Below are 18,893 nucleotides of genomic sequence, written 5' to 3' on the forward strand. Positions count from 1 at the left end.
GCCAGTTTTATTGCTTCTTTAATCAGGACAAATGTTTTCAGCTGTGCTAACATAATTTAAAAAGGGTTTTCTAATTATCAATTAGCCTTTTAAAATTATAAACTTGGATTAGCTAACACAACGTGCCTTTGGAACACAGGAGTGATGGTTGCTGATAATGGGCCTCTGTACGCCTCTGTAAATATACCATTAAAAATCTACCATTTCCAGCTACAGTAGTTAGGGGCATTAATACGGAGTTGGTCCACCCCTTTGCTGCTATAACAGTCTCCACTCTTCTGGGAAGGCTTTCCACTAGATGTTGGAACATTGATACAGGAACAGCAGCATTAGTGAGGTCGGGCACTGATGTTGGGGGATTAGGCCTGGCTTGCTGTTGGCGTTCCAATTCAGCCCAAACGTGTCCGATGGGGTTGAGATCAGGGCTCTGTGCAGGCCAGTCAAGTTCTTCCACACCGATCTAGACAAATAATTTCTGGATGGACCTTGCGCAGGGGCATTGCCATTCTGAAACAAGAAAGGGCCTTCCCCAAACTGTTGCCACAAAGTTGGAAGCATAGAATTGTCTAAAATGTCATTGTATGCTATAGCATTAGGATGTCCCTTTACTGGAACTAAGGGGCCTAGCCCGAACCATGAAAAACAGCCACAGACCATTATTCTACCTCCACCAAACTTTACAGTTGGCACTATGCATTGGGGCAGGTAGTGTTCGCCTGGCATCCGCCAAACCCAGATTCATACGTCGGACTGTCAGATGGTGAAGCGTGATTCATCACTCCAGAGAACGCGTTTCCACTCCTCCAGAGTCCAATGGAGTCCAACTCCAGCCAAAGCTTGGCATTGCCATGGTGATCTTAGGCTTGTGTGCGGCTGCTCGGCCATGGAAACCCACTTCATGAAGCTCCAGACAAACAGTTTTTGCACTGACGTTGCTTCAACAGGCAGTTTTGAACTCTGTACTGAGTGTTGCAACTGAGTACAGATTATTTTTTACGCACTATGCGCTTCAGCAATCGGCGGTCCCGTTCTGTGATCTTTTGTGGCCTACCACTTTTCGGCTGAACCGTTGTTGCTCCTATACGTTTCCACTTCACAGTAACAGCACTTACAGTTGACAGGGGCAGCTCTAGCAGGGCAGAAATTTGACGAACTGACTTGTTGGAAAGGTGGCATCCTACAACAGTGAAAGTCACTGAGCTCTTCAGTAAAACCATTCTACTGCCAATGTTTTTCTATGGAGATTGTATGGCTGTGTGCTGTCAGCAACAGATGTGAATGAATAGCCGAATTCACAAATTTGAAGCTTTGTCCACATACGTTTGTATATATTGTGTATATACTGCAAAGTACACAATTTTCTGTACCTTGAATCACAGTAAAGAGGGGGGGGGGGGGTCCATTCGACCCAGGTGTCACACCCTGATCTGTTTCACCTGTCCTTGTGATTGTCTCCACCCCCTCCAGGTGTCGCTTATTTTCCCTGGTATATTTATCCCTGTGTTTCCTGTCTCGCTGTGCCAGTTTGTCTTGTATGTTCAAGTCGACTGTTCTATTCTTGTCTACTAGTCCTCCCTGTTTTGACCTTTCCCTGTTTTCTGGACTCCATTCTATTCTGCCTGCCATGACCACGAGCCTGCCTCCCATTCTGTACCTCTGGATCTCTGAACTGGTTTTGACCTTTTGCCTATCCCTTTTGGGTTGTTAATAAACATCTTGGACTCTAACCATCTGCCTCCTATAAATAATATGCAAGATCCTCTACATCTCATGGGTATCAACCCAGTGGGCACAAACTGCTTGAATCAACATTGTCATTTTAAGAAGGAAAACATTGGGGAGCAACACTTTATATAACCTCGTTTATGGTTCAAAATCATTTTGCACTGTGAAATATGTAACGTTATGTCCAATATAAAAACACACTGCATTTCAGCTGATAGGCAACTATTAAGGTCTGCAAAATGAGCACTGACGCTTCTCTGGGCGAAAACTCTGTGGATTTGGAAACTAGAAGTAATCCTGAGTAGAATGGGCCCATCTTTTACCGTGACACAATGGACTGGGAATTATGTATGTCGAATATGGAACAAAGATTGGGTTTAAGCTGATTGGCCACTCTTTAACTAGAAGCGCTCCTGAGTTCAGTGGACCCCGCCCCTTTAATTGCAACACAACAGAAAGAAAATGTTGTACAGTGAAATAAATGATATGGTATACACCAAAAAACATTGTTGACCTTTAGGAAAAAATACATAATATCTTCTAGAATAATTTGTATTATTCTTTGTATGATAACTAGTGAACAATATATCGATAATATATTGATAATTGTGCACATTTTCCATTACTTAAATGAAGCATGAGACAGAGGAACGTGTAGCATTGGGGAATGTAGTGGTACGTGTTGATTATATGGGGTGCCAATGGGGCCTCGGAGAGGCAGGTTGAGGTTTCCAGGGTTAGAGTAGTGTAGAAGTTGTCATATGCTGAGGCAGTGAAGAAAGTAGAGGAAGATGAGTCAAGGGGGAGGGATCCTGAGAGGAGTGGTGTGAGTAGTAGATCTGTACCAGTACAGAGTGAAACACCAACAAGTGATATATGTTTCAGTAAGATTTGATTTTTGGCATTTATAGTAATGGTTATCAACTGTACTGTAAGTAGCAGAAAATAGAGGTTGTGGTGGCAGCTACAGAGAGGTATAGTGGTGTATGGTCATTTATGTTTTGTTTTTGTGAGTGTATTAGATGGTAGGGTATTTTTAGTAAAACCTTTTTTTGTTGTTGATTTTTTTAATGTAAAAATTATATAAGTATAAGGTAGTTATACTTATAAGTTAAGGGAGTTATATACTCCAGTCTAGTAGGTGGCGGTGATGCAGCATTTATTGGATGCCAACCGCCATTAAACCTCATCGAAGAAGAAAGACTTAAATAAAAACAACGTTTACTTCTGCCATTTTGACGGGAGAATATGTTGCTTGTGCAGAGAGTGGTGCTTAACTCCCGACCTGGTATGTGTGGACTTCTCAGCTGTGTGATACATTTTATAATTCTCATATAGCGGTCATTGTACCCTAGCGAGTGTATGAATGGAGATAGTTGTTAACTTTTTGAAACGACTGGTCAATGATTAGCATCGCATTAATGGCGTTACGGCTAATGCGGCATTCACACCCAAGTCGGAACTAAACTCGAAGATGTACAACTTGCTATCTGGTTGTAGTTATACACGTGCCGCTTTCAAGCAGTTAGTATGTCGAAATTGTCCTAGTTCCAACTAGTACGTGAATGCAGCATAACTTCGTCAAAAGTTCCTGACTGTAACTCTTGTAAGGGTAGGATTGCAAATAAACGCGTACAAAACAAACCGGTTTCCAAACGGACATCTTTGGTTGGAACCCTTGTCCATTTTATTAGCTGTAAAGATAAAAACACTGCAATATTTACATACAGATAGCTGTACTTAGCGTAGGTGCTAGTCCAAACGCAAGCAGATGGCGCTATTGAGGAGTCAAATTAATTATAGTGGGCAGAAAAGGCAAGGTGGGCGGAGCCATATTTCCGTTAGGGAACACCTACTCAAATTCCTGTGTGCAATATCTCAATTCGCCCTTGCATTCCTGAACGCAATTTTTAGAATGATAGTTTTGGAAACAGCACTTTGGAGATCAAATGTTTAATCAATGAAAGAATATGCAGAATGTTGACCAAATTCCTTCTCCTACTGTCGGCCACTGGGGTTCCTCATCACCATATGTGGTAGTGAGGGGAAACACCAACCGGATGCTTCACATTTATAAATCCGGTTAAATATCTTGTTAATTGTTCTTGCTCATTGCGATTTCAAAGACAGAACAATGGCATTAGTCATCTGCATGCCTTTTGGCTACGTAAGCGCGAAATTCCAATGCGACGTGAGCACGGTAAACACTATCAAAGATTATTTAATGACGTTGTAGGGAATGGCTGCGGTTTTACACGCCTCCTGACCAATTGTGCTCTAGCCTAGTGGTTAGAGCGTTGGGCCAGTAACCGAACGATTGCTGGATCGAATCGCGGAGCTGCCCCTGAACAAATCCGTTGTAATTTAGAATTTGTTCTTAACCGACTTGCATATATATACCTTACTTACTTTTGCGGCACAGTCGACAGCGCGCCGGACCTCGGGGTCGAGGGTTCGAGACCTGCTCCCTGCTGTTTCATTACAATATTAACTGCATTGTTGGGATTTTTTTTTCTTAAAACATTTCATGTTTAAAATCTACACTTGTATTCAGCGCATGTGACAAATAACCTCAGTTTAAGGGTGTAGGGGCTTTACTACTATAGCCCATAAACACATTCATATAAAGGTAAAAAGACAGCCAAAAAATAAATGTTAAGGAAAAATTGTGTGTGTGTGGGGGGACTTTATAACCTTTTAGATAAAAACTAGGCAAGTCGGTTAAGACCATTCTTATATACAATTTCGGCCTACTTGGGAACAGTGGGTTAACGGCTTTGTTCAGGGGTAGAAGGACAGATTTTTACTTTGTCAACTAAGGGATTTGATCCAGCAATCTTTTGGTTGCTGGCCCAACGCTCTAACCACCTGCCACCCCAATAAGAGAAGTCAGGAAATATTTGTTTTTTTTAAACATTTAACCCCTTTTTTTTTTTTGTTTCATAAAACTACCTCCATACTTTTTGTTTTGTATGGTTACCTTCAGATGAGTCCTTTGACACTTGTGGGGGTCGTAGAGGAACTGAGAACACCATCGCGTTCGTGACTCTTTCCAGAGTGAACCGTAACCCTTCTCCTAACCTTTACCTAATTATCATAACCTGCTGCATAAATGAGCCTAACTTCAAGTCAACCTAAATTATTTTCCAATTGCTCCGTCCGGAGCAGAACCCTCTTTTTTTTTTTTGTTCCTGTGATCCGATCAGACAAACGTGAAATCATCAATATTACAGATTCCCCCCCCCCCCCCCAATGCCACTGAAATTTCACGGGCGGGGAGAGTGTTGGACATGGGTGATTGGCTTTAAGCGCTGAACATCGACGTGAATTGGAATGTGTTTAAACTATTACTAGCAATTATAACTTCACCAAATTACTTGTATATATCCTACTAGAGATTAGGGATATTTTTGTTACTAAAACATTTAACTGTTTCTCAAGATTTTAAAATAACGGTTATGTTCTGGACACTAGAGACCATTGTCGTTCTCGATTCAAATCCAAGTGTACTCTTCAAGGAGTAAATTGGGCACTCGCTCAAAAACCCAACATTAGGCATGAAGTAGCTCTGAGTTTTCCACGTGGAAAAGATCAAAATCAGCTCTATGCAACAAAACTTACACCAACTCTGAAGTTCCGAGTTGTCTTAAAAGCACCACCATACCCTGACTTTATAATAAAAGATTAGTGACGATTAGCTTAGTAACTGTGACGCACCGACGTGAACGCAATTGGTCGACAGTATGCTGGGCGGGTTGTTATACATTCCTCCATTCATTAGCCAATGTGTTTACTATCTCCAAATGTCTTTAAATATTTCTGGCGTGCCTATGCTCCATCCATGTGACCATAACCCAAAATATAGTGCTTTTTAGTGTACGAATTAATGTAGAGACAAACTATAGACTATACAACAACCACATAAGTAGGCCAAATGGCTCTTTTATGTTTGTGTTTTACAGGGACTGATGGAGAGCCAGTCCCTGGTCATTTCCGTGTGGAAGAGGCGATTGTAGGACCTTTTCTGAAAGAAGGACAAGTCCTTGTCCGGACCCTCTTCCTGTCTGTTGACCCTTACATGGTGATGCATGGCTGGAAAAAAAAGCTGAAATTTGTCTGCACTTTGCTGACTATATCAAATGTGCATGAAATAAACAAAATGGGACCATTAGTAACCTACGATAAGTTTCCTATTTTATATAGGCTATGTAAAGATGTGTCCAATAAGTGGGCATGGCTAACACCTGCATGAAATGCAATTATAGGCATACAAACAGCCATTTTACTTTCACAAGTGCCCAGTTAAGTTATGGGTAAGGTACCCTAAACAAATACACTGTTCATAATGACATTCCATATTCGTCTTGTAGCGATGTCGCATGAACGAAGACACAGGAGCTGAGTACCTGGCTCCATGGGGGCTGTCTGAGTGTGTGGACGGTGGAGGCGTTGGGGTGGTTGAGTTAAGCCGCTGCGATGGCCTCTCTGTGGATGACATGGTCACCTCGTTCAACTGGCACTGGCAGACGCAATGTTTGATGGATGAAAAGCTCTTACAGAAGGTAGGTTTAGTTTATCATCCACCAGTTAATCTATCCTACATTATAAACTGGGTAGTTCAAGCCCTGAATGCAAACTTGCTGACAGCTGTGGTATATCACCATATATCACAGGTATGATTTTTTTGTTTTTGTTTTTGTTACTGCTCTAACCAGATTATAATGGCATAAGGCACCTCGGGAGTTTGGTGTATATGGCCAATATACCACGGCTAAGGGCTGTATCTAGGCACTCCGTTTTGTCTTAAGAATAGCCCTTAGCTGTGGTATATTGGCCATATACAGTTGACGTTGGAAGTTTACATACACTTAGGTTGGAGACATTAACTTGTTTTTCAACTACTCCACAAATTTCTTGTTAACAAAATATAGTTTTGGCAAGTCGGTTAGGATATCTACTTTGTGCATGATACAATACATTTTTCCAACAATTGTTTACAGACAGATTATTTCACTTATAATTCACTGTATCACAATTCCAGTGGGTCAGAAGTTTATATACACTAAGTTGACTGCCTTCAAACAGCTTGGAAAATTCCAGAAAATGTCATGGCTTTAGAAGCTTCTTATAGGCTAATTGACATCATTTGAGTCAATTGGAGGTGTGGCTGTATTTCAAGGCCTACCTTCAAACTTGGTGCCTCTGTGCTTGACATAATGGGAGAATCAAAAGAAATCAGCCAAGACCTCAGAAAACAAATTGTAGCCCTCCACAAGTCTGGTTCATCCTTGGGTGCAATTTCCAAACGCCTGAAGGTACCACATTCATCTATATAAACAATAGTATGCAAGTAAACACCATGGTACCACGCAGCTAAGGACCTTGTGAAGATGCTGGAGGAAACGGGTACAAATATCTATGTCCACAGTAAAACCAGTCCTATATCGACATAACCCGAGAGGCCGCTCAGCAAGGAAGAAGCCACATGGGGACTGAGATTGTACTTTTTGGAGAATTGTCCTCTGGTCTGATGAAACAAAAATAGAACTGTTTGGCCAAAATGACCATTGTTATGCTTGGAGGTAAAAGGGGGATGCTTGCAAGCCGAAGAACACCATCCCAACCGTGAAGCACGGTGGTGGCAGCATCATGTTGTGGGGGTGCTTTGCTGCAGGAGGGACTGGTGCACTTCACAAAATAGATGGAGTTATGAGGATGGAAAATTGTGGATATATTGAAGCAACATCTCAAGACATCAGTCAGGAAGTTAAAGCTTGGTCACAAATGGGTCTTCCAAATGGACAATGACCCCAAGCATACTTCCAAAGTTGTGGCAAAATGGCTTAAGGACAATAATGTCAAGGTATTGGAGTGGCCATTAAAGACCTGACCTCAATTCCATAAATTTGTGGGAAGAACTGTTAACGCGTGTGCGCGCAAGGAGGCCTACAAACCTGACTCTGTTATACCAGCTCTGTCAGAAGGAATGGGCTAAAATTCACCTATCTTATTGTGAGGAACTTTTGTATAAGGCTACCCGACACGTTTGGGATAGGGGGCAGCATTTTCACGTTCGGATGAAAAGCATGCCCAGAGTGAACGTCCTGCTACTCAGGCCCAGAAGCTAATCTATGCATGTTATTTGTAGTATTGGATAGAACACTCAAGTTTCTAAAACTGAATGATGTCTATGAGTATAACAGAACTTATATGGCAGGTGAGAACCTGAAATCCAACCAGGAAGTGGGAAATCTGAGGTTTGTAGGTTTTCAACTCATTGCCTATCAAATATAGTGTCTATGGGGTCATATTGCATTTCCTAAGGCTTCCACTAGATGTCAGTCTTTAGAACCTTGTTTGAGGCTACTACTGAAGTGGGGGCGAATGAGAGCTGATTAAGAGGTCTGCCGGAGTGGCATGAGCTGATCACAGGCGCGCCCGTGAGCGACCTGCATTCTATTTGCATTTCTAAAGAGGAATTCTCCGGTTGGAACATTATTGAAGATTTATGTTAACATCCTAAAGATTGATTCTATACATCGTTTGACATGTTTCTACAAACAAACTTTTTGAACTTTCGCCTGGACTTGCCCGCGCATTGTGAGTTTGGATTTGTTTACTAAACACGCTAACAAAAAAGGAGGTATTTGGACATAAATTATGGACATTATCGAACAAATAAAACATTTATTGTGGCACTGGGATTCCTGGGAGTGCATTCTGATGATCATCAAAGGTAAGTAAATATTTATAATGCCTTTTCTGACTTTTACTGACTCCACAACATGGCAGGTATCTGCATGGCTTGTTTTTGTGTCTGAGCGCCGTACTTAGATTATTGCATGGTTTGCTTTTTCCGTAAAGCTTTTTTGAAATCTGACAGCGGTTGCATTAAGTATATCTATATCTCTGTACATAATAGTTGTCTCTTTTATCAAAGTTTGAGTTTCTGTAAATTTGTGTCTCAAACAGCCGAGAGAGCCACAACATTACTGACTGTAAAGCGCCAATGTAAACTGAGGTTTTTGGATATAAATATGAACTTTATTGAACAAAACATACATGAAGTCCTTAGTGCCATCTGATGATCATCAAAGGTTGGTGATAATTTTTATCTCTGTGCTTTTTGTGACTCCTCTCTTTGGCTGGAAAATGGCTGACTAGGCTCTGATCTAACATAATCATATGGTTTGCTTTCGCTGTAAAGCCTTTTTGAAATCTGACACGATGGTAGATTAACAAGAAGTGAAGCTTTTAATTTGGTGTATTGCACTTGTGAATGTATGACAGTTAAATGTTTCTGAATTTCGCGCTCTGCCTTTTCAGCGGATGTTGTCGAGGGTTTCCGCCCTAACAAGTTAAACAATTTAATGGCTATGCTACCAAGTACTCAGTATGTAAACTTCTGACCCACTGGGAATGTGGTGAAATAATTAAAAGCTGAATTAAATCATCTCTACTATTATTCTGACATTACAATAAAGTGGTGCTCCTAACTGACCTAAGACAGGGTTTTTGCTTCAGTATATCGGTCTAGTGCCCTTTTCATACTCCTGAGATGAGCAGAGATCCACCATAGTTTCTGAAATCGTGCCTCTATAGGAAGGAGCCTGTACAGTATAGCTATGTTCTTGGACTTTTTTTTTTTCTTTTTCTAAAATTATCTAAGTTTTCTACAGGTTGAGCCACAGCTGGTTGATGGACACATATCCTACTTCTTGGGTGCAGTTGGCATGCCTGGTCTCACCGCACTATTGGGTGTTAGAGAGAAGGGTCATGTGACCGACGGAGCCAATCAGACCATGGTGGTCAGTGGAGCTGCAGGGGCTTGTGGGTCCGTCGCTGGGCAGGTAAACACAAGCATGTTACAGTAACCTGATCTCGTTAAACATGGTATGGTCTTTTTGTGAATGGTGGTTGTCATTTGTCTATCCTCACATTCTCTATACTTGCCCCCAAAACACTTGTGTTCCAAGGTTCCTCTGACATTTTCCATCAATGCATTTTACGAGGGTGAGGTGATGGGACGCAAGAGATGAATTTAAGACTACCAGGGTTTCTTTGTTCCTCCTGCTCTCCAGATTGGCCGTGTGGATGGCTGTACCAGGGTGGTGGGGATCTGTGGGTCTGATGAGAAGTGCAGAGTCCTTGTGGAGGATCTGGGGTTCTCTGCAGCAGTCAACTACCATCAGGGGGATGTAGCCACAGCACTGAGAGAAAGTTGTCCTAATGGAGTGGATGTCTACTTTGACAATGTGGGAGGGCCCATAAGCGATGCTGTAATAGCACAGGTAAGCAAGCCTTGTTGTCTTTAGGCGTCTTGACGCAGACAGGATATTGAGAGATTGGGACTGTGGTTCTATCTGCATTTGTCGGAATTGCGTTATTGACCTAGTCTTGTTCTGTTCAATGTTCTCTACCTATATAGTACTCAATTTGTGTATTCAGACAGCAATCATTTGCTGAAGTGGCTACACTAGTTGTCAGAATAACAACGGGTGTGCAGTGGTGTAGGATGATTGGTGCTCCTGCTTCCCATCACTCAGAAGTTATGTAGCAAGATTGTGACGGCAGTGCCTGCCGTGGACGTTTTCCAGTTGCGTTGCAGTTTAAAAATCAGTGTAAGAACACTTCTTTTTTTTGCCTCAAAGGACAAGATTATCCTAGTCCTTTTGGGCTAGCCACAGCACTCAACTAGCTAGGCAATGTTAGCTGTCTCGCTTTCTAGGACATTCACTCATTTGCTTGTAAACAATATGCTAGTTTGCTACCACGTTCTTCTGAGTATCTAGCAAGCAACAAGATGCCAAAAAACAGTCAACCACAGGGCAAATCATATTTGACAATTCACATGGCCAGGAATCTGTTTCGTTTGACTTCAAATCACTAAAAGTGAAATCTCCTATCCAATGTGTCCTTTTTTGTCTGTTCAGACTGCAGGAAAGAACGCATTTCAGTAGGATATGCAAAAAAAAAAATGAATTTCAGTCACTTCAAACTGCCAATGTAAACAAGGCTTATAAGGGCTTCTTTACACTACTTTGATGACAAACTAGGTCCAGGAGAGACTTGTGTAAGGAGACGGCTCGATTGAAATCTTTAAGAGATGGCTCCCCCACTACTTCCGACAGTAGTGTGGGACAGTGTAAAGACAATGGCTCACACCACATGTTCCTGCAAGAATTACCTTTAAGAGCTTAATTCCCAACCCTCCTCACACCTGGTTCAATTAGTCAACTAATCATCAAGCCTTTGACTAATTTAATCAGGTGTTTACTGTTAAAATAAATGAAATGTTGGGGGGGCTCGAGGAGAGGGTTGGAGGGGGGGGCCTGCAGTATGGAGCAGTTTCGCTCTGTCCACCCTGATAGTGACTGACACACATTCCTCTTCCCTTCATTCATCTCCAGATGAACAATGATGGTCACGTTATCCTTTGTGGACAGATCTCCCAGTACAACAAGGACGTGCCCTACCCACCACCTCTCTGTGATGAGACTCGGGAGGCACTGCAAAGTAAAAACATAACCAGGTACTCAATGGTCTGTCTCTCAGATAACTGAAGGCCCATTTGGCATTGCAGTAGTACTTTACATGATTATGGTATACTTAATATAGTCATTTTGTGAAGTGTATTACTAAATATTTGATTAATCTGTAAACGGTTCTAACACATTTGAGATGCCTGAGCTGCTAGTTGGCCCAGTCTGCATCTGTGTTAGAAAGCTCTACTCTATCCCACCAGGGAGCGGTTCATGGTGCTGAACTACATGGAGAAACACGAAGCCGGCATAATCCAGCTCAGTCAGTGGGTCAGAGAGGGGCAGATCAAGGCAAGGCAAAGTTTGAGGCCATCTTGATGTTTTGTATACTTGGAAGTTCTGAAGTTTAAAACTTAGTAGACCTCTCTCGTGAGGGTTCTGCACATTTCTACCAACATGGTGCTACATTTAAGGTTGTTACTTGGGGGGGCTTTCAACACCAAACTGATCAAATACCAAAGTCTGTGGCCACTATCTGATATTTTCAGGTTTTTCTGATTGACTGGTCAACTATTCTGATTAGGTGACTCAGTTGATAAGTCAGATTTTTCTTTTTGATTGAAGCCTGCACATTGCTTGATAGCTTTCAAATCTGAGTGTGGAAGTCTCAGTCCGCCCTCTTTAACATATAGGGTAAAAAAATTAACGGCCTCTTTACAAATCAGAATGTTGCATAAACTTCATTTGAACTACCTTTTTTTTGTCTGCTGATTTCGCCCTTAGGTGGGTGGAAATTTGAGACAAATTATCCAAAGGTAAGTGCTATTAAAACGACTTTCAGAACGCTTGTCTTTATATTCTTCTGTCGTTTTTGTATTTTCACAACAGATTAAACATTTTGCAACGGAATCCGATTAATGAATACACCCCAGGTGAGGCGCAATATGACTCAAGCGCTTCCAGCTGATTGACAGGAAATGTGCTTCGGTCAGCAATGTTCGGTTACATTCAGCTATTTACAGTGTGCTTTACGTGTGACGGCATCGAGATGCAAGCCGACAGAACCATATACCTACAGGCGCTCTTAAGTTGGGTAAATGATTCTTTCCTGTGGATATTTTTTCTCAAATTATGACCCACAAGGACCAACCGCAGACAACTGGTAAAATCTGAGATTTTTGAGTACTTGGTGAACAGTGGCGCCATGTTGCCAGAAGTAGTTACTCAACCTTCCCCCTCAGCTTGACCCCCATATCTGAGTACCTTTTTTGCACTGTATGATTTTTGTCCCTCCATTCCCCCTTCAGGTGTTGGAGACGGTAGTAAATGGCATTGAGAATATGGGAGGTAAGTGTCGCTGGTAATGGTGTAGTTGCACTTAAATTACCATCTTAAAATCAATTTACCACAAACCTGAGAATTGAGCTTTACTTTATTTTGCAGTGGCCTTTTGCTCCATGATGAAAGGAGGAAACATTGGTAAACAGATCATTAAAATATCAGATTGATTCAAATCCCTGGTGGCACCATCAGGAGCTACTGGAATCACAAGCTTTTTTTCTCTTAAAACACACTACTTCCTGCCTTTGATTTCTATACTGACAATAACTGGATGGACTGAATAAAATTATTTGTAGCTACACTGTACTGAATGTCTCTTCTTATAACCTTTGTAATATACTTAACCGATCTGCGACAGTCTAATTATCAACATGCTAAATTGCAAAGAATTCAATTAAGTCTTAGATCTCACTCAATTTGACTAAACAATTTATTTCACAGCACTATAAACCATTAATCAAATCTGAACTTTCTTCATTTCAACGATCAATTTGAAAATGGGTATCTGATTGTACACTTACCACAATCTATTTTATGAGTAACATTACAGCAAACATCAAAGTAGTGGTTATGCTCTGCCCAGATGCCAGTTTAATTCGGCAGCTCTCATGCAAAGTCCTTATGGAATTGTTATGTTTGGCCTGACGAGGAGTTGGCAAAATATCAGACCGGCACCCAGGCTACCTACCTAGCTTGGGGCAACTGCGTCAGCCAACCCTTCACATTCTGGTGTTAAAGCTGACCATGAATAAAAAGTACAGCTCTGGACAATCAAGTCATGAAACCTCTAATCTCCACTTCATAATCAGCATTGGGCAACTTGTCCGATGCTCTAATACATGGGACCAATACGAACTTTGATACATTCTATAAAGGAGAACCACAACTCCCTGACTGAAGATCCCATCCTAGGGGAAATGAGGACAATGGGACGTGGACAGTGGTAAAAAGACTGTTCAACCCTTGGTGTGGACGCCATAGCACCGCCCACAAGCAATGTGACATCTGTAAAGTTTAGTCATAATTTAAATTCCAATTTTCTTAATTCAATGTAGAAATTGAACCCCAACCTGAGTCCAGAGTAGTGCTTGACTTTGGTGCTCACCTCAACATTTCTACTGCTTGAGCTCCATGTTCCTCTTAAAGAATATTAGCTCAAATATTGTCGCTCCTGCACCTAAATACAAACGGTACGTACCAGCACCTATTTCAGTCTAAGTCGAGCGCCCAGTGCTGGTCTGAAACTCCCCAAAATATCTGCGTTCTATACATAACACACAGCTTCCCAAATCAACTTCTCAATAGAGAATAACCATCACCAAGGAAATAATACAATGAAAACAGCACAATCTCAGGTTATTGTCTAACATTCATCACAAACATTGATTTTTTAACATGCTTTAAGTAGATTCACCACTGAGCTAATATTGAATATATAAATGGGTCATCAGTCTGTTTGGTTCAAGTCCTCCCATGCCTGAGTAACAGCCAGATTCAAAATAAAAATTACAACTACCTCCGGTGGGTCTGCTATACATATGTAAAATAACTAGTTTGCAATAACCAAATACAAAACCTGCCAGAGCAGGACTGATTATGTATCCTTTGGCAGTGGTGATGTGGCAGTTGGCAACACTTTGAATTGAATAACTGCTACAAATCAAGTCTCAAGTGGGCAACTAATACATATGTTTACCACAGCAGAATACAGCGGTGAGACTCTTCAATCAGCTTTGAGGAACGGCAGTCATTGGCTGAACAATCAATTCTATCCACAATATATACTGAACTAGTGTCTTCACTGTACGAACACCTTCATTGCGCTGACTGTGTATAGGGGTGTGGTCTACACATGCAATACACTAACATGCATATGAAACTTTCTTTTAAACTGTTTAAAAATGTGGGAAATAGGATGAGGGGAAAGTAGCTTTGAAGGGAGAGCGAGAAACAACTTTGCACAAAAGAGTAGTTTGAAATATGGGATAGAAAAGTAGAGCCAATGTAGTTTGCCATAACTAAGAGAATCACCCAGTAGAAAGAAAATCAAGAAAATAAGTGCAACTGTCAAGAGGCTGTGGTTGTCTTGCTGTTGTCACGGAGACAGGGGGTGGGGCCCTTCCAGGCGCGGTAGACCAATAGCAGGGAGATCCCTACTGCCCACGTGCGGACTGGGGACAGGAAGAAGGCCAGCGGTCCATATGTCTCCAGCAGGAAGTAACAAGAGTATCCCTGCCAGGCTAGCAGCAGCAACATGGCCATATGCACCCCCAGAGTCTTCCACCGATAGCCCGGACGCAAGAAGTGTGAGCGGAAGGAGTTACCACGACTACGCAGGTGAAGGCTCCAGCACAGGTAACAGGTGAGAGGCATGTTGAAGAAGAGCAGCTGTTGGGGAAATGGAGGGAAGACACCGGGATAAGAGTTTGTCAACTACAGGTAACCCTTTAAGGTAAAAAAGGACCACTGCCTTAAAGTCCCCCCCTTCTTTATACATCTGGTAGAACTTTACTAAAAGCCACCAGGCATGACGTATTATAATGCAGTTATCATGCACTAAGACCTGTCATGAGCCGTATCTCTCAATATCATCTCATAATGATCCTGACTAAATACCAGCCTCCTCACCTGCCCCACCCCAACAACATAAGTGAGACTTCCTTCGAGGAAGTGTCCGTCGATAACCACTCCGAAGGCAAAGCAAGCCCCACTGTGACCATCAATCAACTCTCCTATGAACCAGGGACCTGCAGAGACAGAGGGTGAGTAGACGGACACAACACAGTCAGTGCTAATTGGCATATTTCCCCTTGGCCCTAACCCTAAGATGTTCGAGGATATGAAGGGTCTGGATAGGTATAATCAAAGAAAGGATTACAGGCTCACACCTTACAGCTCTATAAATGTTGAAGGGACACAGGCAAGGGGTAGGGAGCAAGTTGAGACCGGCTGACAGGGTGAAGAGACAGAGTTTAATGGATGGTTGTCCTCTGGACCCAGTAGGAAACTCACCTAAGGCAGTGCAGAGGTTGAAGAGCAGTAGAGAGTAGTAGAAAGTGTCTGCTTTACTGACCAAGTGCAGGGACAGACAGGCGCAAGAGGACAGACTTGAAGACCCTGTGAGAGACAGGAAAACCGGTAAGATTGAAAACTACAAATTGACGAAAAGAGTTGTCACAGACAAATTACGTATTACAGACAATACATGCATTTATCAACATGAGGTTATGTGTGGAATGATATATGCAAAGAATCCTAGATTTTCTTTCACTGTATAGGATGGCTGAGAACAATAACTATGGCAATTTTCACACAGGTAACAACCAGCTTGATACTACCATGGTTGACGTGACAGGAGTGTCTGGCGGATCTCACCTCTGACAGAGGGCAGAGGCATGAACCTGAACGCCACAAGCACTCCAATATTCAGCAGCATCCCTGCGACAAAGGCTACCCGGGCCTGTGGACGGACAGGACCGTTTATACAGTAGGTCTACAGAGCACAGCTGGTGAAGACATGATGGTTAAATGTTAGAAGACCTTTTGCTATAGAGGTTGAGTCAGCAAGTAACGTACAGGGAGAGAGGCAGGTCAACAACTGGAAGGTCGCCCGTTCGTATTTCAAGACTGACAGGAAAATCAAGTATTCCTCTTTGCCTTCTTACCAGAATGTAGTGGTCAGTGAGCAGGATGAAGGACTGGAAGAAACCAAAGCTGGGGGAGAGGTCCTCTTCCAGGGTGAAGAGCTGTTCTCGGAAAGTCGACCGCCCCACCGCATCCTAACACAAAAACACGCACACAGAATAAGAGAGGCCACATCACCTGAACTAGTAACAAAACATCTGGTAGCTATCTAAGAAAACATTGGATAACTTTTGAACTTTTTAAAACATTTGACAACCTCTTAGCATGTCTATATAAGATATGAGAAATGCGTATTGTGCAACCTTCACATTGACAGTGACAGTGTGCAGCCCAGCGAGGTAGAGCGAGGGTTCCCATGGCACCACATATAGAGGACCTCCAGCAGACTGGCCTTCACCCATCTCCACCCCGTCCACGCTGACGTGAACTGCTGTGACCAGGGCATCAGAGAAGGCCAGGATCCTGAGGGGACCGGAGAGGCCAGGGTTAGAATACAGGAGGATAGGGGAAGATTATCACACACATCTGCAGAGACAGGTGAGCCAAAATGAAACATTGTTGACAGACTTTGTGGTATGGAGATACAGTTGAAGTCAGAGGTTTACATACACCTTTGCCAAATACATTTAACTCAGTTTTTCACAATTCAAAATTCCCTGTCTTAGGTCAGTTAGGATCACCACTTTATTTTAAGAATGTGAAATGTCAGAATAATAGTAGAGTGATTTATTTCAGCTTTTATTTCTTTCATCACATTCCCAGTGGGCCAGAAGTTTACATACACTCAATTAGTATTTGGTAGCATTGCCTTTCAATTGTTTAACTTGAGTCAAACATTTCAGGTAGCCTTCCACAAGCTTCCCACAATAAGTTGGGTGAATTTTGGCCCATTCCTCCTGACAGAGCTGGTGTAACTGAGTCAGGTTTGTAGGCCTTCCTCACACATGCTTTTTCAGGTGTGCCCACAAAAGTTCTATGGGATTGAGGTCAGGGCTTTGTGATGGCCACTCCAATACCTTGACATTGTTGTCCTTAAGCCATTTTGCCACAACTTTGGAAGTATGCTTGGGGTCATTGTCCATTTGGAAGACCCATTTGCGACCAAGCTTTAACTTCCTGATGTCTTGAGATGTTGCTTCAATGTATCCACATAATTTTCCTTCCTTAAGATGCTATCTATTTTGTGAAGTGCACCAGTCCCTCCTGCAGCAAAGCACCCCCACAACATGATGCTGCCACCCTGTGCTTCACAGTTGGGATGGTGTTCTTCAGCTTGCAAGCCTCCCCCTTTTCCCTCCAAACATAACGATGGTCATTATGGCCAAACAGTTCTATTTTTGTTTCATCAGACCAGAGGACATTTCTCCAAAAAGTACGATCTTTGTCCCCATGTGCAGTTGCAAACCGTAGTCTGTCTTTTTTATGGAGGTTTGGAGCAGTGGCTTCTTCCTTGCAGCGTGGCCTTTCAGGTTGTCGATATAGGACTCCTTCCTGAGCGGTATGACGGCTGCGTGGTCCCATGGTGTTTATACTTGCATACTATTGTTTGTACAGAAGAACATGGTACCTTCAGGCGTTTGGCAATTGCTCCCAAAGATGAACCAGACTTGTGGAGGTCTACAATGTGTTTTGTGAGGTCTTGCCTGATTTATTTAAATTTTCCCATGATGTCAAGCAAAGAGGGACTGAGTTTGAAGGTCGGCCTTGAAATACATCCACAGATACACCTCAAATTGACTCAAATGATGTCAATTAGCCTAACAGAAGCTTCTAAAGCCATAACATAATTTTCTGGAATTTTCCAAGCTGTTTAAAGGCACAGTCAACTTAGTGTATATAAACTTCTGACCCACTGGAATTGTGATACAATGAATTATAAGTGAAATAATCTGTCTGTAAACAATTGTTGGAAAAATTACTTGTCATGCACAAAGTAGATGTCCTAACCAACTTGCCAAAACTATAGTTGTTAACAAGAAATGTGTGGAGTGGTTGAAAAACGACTCCAACCTAAGTGTATCGAAACTTCCGACTTCAACTGTAGGTGATAAAGAACCTTTTCACACTATTGTGCTGACCCACTATTGTGCTGAACTGTACTGGTTCCAATATTTTCTTTGCATATTACCCTGTCCAGCACAGTTCCAGCAACTGTGGTGGATGTGTGAAAAGGCTGATCGTTTTCTGGAATAGAGAGATAGATGGTATATGTGTGTAAAAAAGGCAGAGTGGGTGATGGTGATTCTGTATGGTGGTGTAGGTTAGAGGTCATGGCATGGGGTTTAGGGTTGAGAAGCATACACACAGAGGGGACACCTGATGTGGGTAGAGCTTTGTATTCTCCCCAGTGGCTCCACTCCAGGATGGAGGTACTGCGCCTCCTTGGGGTTGGTGATGAGTACTGCAGGCCACTGCTGAAACTTCAGGTCCATGAAACTCAGCAGGTCGTGGTCAAACGCCAGCACTCTGTACCTGAAGAGAGGGGAAGAAAGAAAGAAAGAGGGGGAGAAAGGAAGAAAGAAAGAAAGAGGGGGAGAAAGGAAGAAAGAAAGAAAGAGGGGGAGAAAGGAAGAAAGAAAGAGGGGGAGAAAGGAAGAAAGGAGGGGGAGAAAGGAAGGAGAAAGAAAGAAAGAGGGGGAGAAAAAGAAAGAAAGAGGGGGAGAAAGAAAGAAAGAAAGAAAGAGAGGGGGAGAAAGAGGG

At 42.4% G+C, this 18,893-nt stretch overlaps 3 protein-coding genes across 5 annotated transcripts in view; 2 read left to right on the plus strand and 1 right to left on the minus strand.

The window, feature by feature from the left end:
- The first annotated feature begins 2,881 nt into the window (after positions 1-2,881).
- ptgr2 (prostaglandin reductase 2) lies at positions 2,882-12,847 on the plus strand. Of its 3 annotated transcripts, XM_020487678.2 has the most exons (10): positions 2,882-3,013; positions 5,688-5,806; positions 6,096-6,287; positions 9,405-9,575; positions 9,807-10,016; positions 11,136-11,257; positions 11,471-11,558; positions 11,991-12,022; positions 12,515-12,554; positions 12,651-12,847. In XM_020487678.2, exons 1-9 carry the CDS (start codon positions 2,974-2,976, stop codon positions 12,528-12,530), a joined length of 990 nt encoding a protein of 329 aa, XP_020343267.1. In that variant the 5' UTR covers positions 2,882-2,973; the 3' UTR covers positions 12,531-12,554; positions 12,651-12,847. The 3 variants fall into 3 exon arrangements, with proteins under 3 accessions (XP_020343267.1, XP_020343266.1, XP_031684490.1); XM_020487677.2 differs by lacking the exon at positions 11,991-12,022; XM_031828630.1 differs by lacking the exon at positions 11,991-12,022 and having other exon boundaries at positions 2,942-3,013; positions 9,395-9,575.
- Positions 12,622-18,893, minus strand: part of tmem62 (transmembrane protein 62) — a 10,745-nt gene continuing 4,473 nt past the window's right edge. Inside the window, 7 exon segments of the mRNA XM_031828629.1 lie at positions 12,622-14,936; positions 15,177-15,295; positions 15,561-15,665; positions 15,924-16,008; positions 16,214-16,327; positions 16,496-16,655; positions 18,510-18,665. Of these exon segments, the coding sequence (XP_031684489.1) occupies positions 14,616-14,936; positions 15,177-15,295; positions 15,561-15,665; positions 15,924-16,008; positions 16,214-16,327; positions 16,496-16,655; positions 18,510-18,665 (1,060 nt within the window). The 3' untranslated portion in view covers positions 12,622-14,615.
- LOC109894285 (tau-tubulin kinase 2) overlaps positions 16,619-18,893 on the plus strand; it is a 39,094-nt gene continuing 36,819 nt past the window's right edge. Inside the window, exon 1 of the mRNA XM_031828626.1 lies at positions 16,619-16,730. The gene's annotated coding sequence lies outside the window, so the exon portion shown is untranslated. The remainder of the gene's footprint in view (positions 16,731-18,893) is intronic.

The sequence above is a fragment of the Oncorhynchus kisutch genome, linkage group LG7, assembly GCF_002021735.2.
Source record: "Oncorhynchus kisutch isolate 150728-3 linkage group LG7, Okis_V2, whole genome shotgun sequence".
NCBI lineage: Eukaryota > Metazoa > Chordata > Actinopteri > Salmoniformes > Salmonidae > Oncorhynchus > Oncorhynchus kisutch.

Excerpts from the sequence above, each read along its gene's own strand:
- ptgr2 (XM_020487677.2), top strand. The coding sequence starts at position 2,974 with ATGTTGCTTGTGCAGAGAGTGGTGCTTAACTCCCGACCTG. Across the intron at positions 6,288-9,404 it reads ATGAAAAGCTCTTACAGAAG|GTTGAGCCACAGCTGGTTGA; the intron begins GTAGGTTTAGTT and ends AGTTTTCTACAG. Across the intron at positions 9,576-9,806 it reads GTGGGTCCGTCGCTGGGCAG|ATTGGCCGTGTGGATGGCTG; the intron begins GTAAACACAAGC and ends CCTGCTCTCCAG.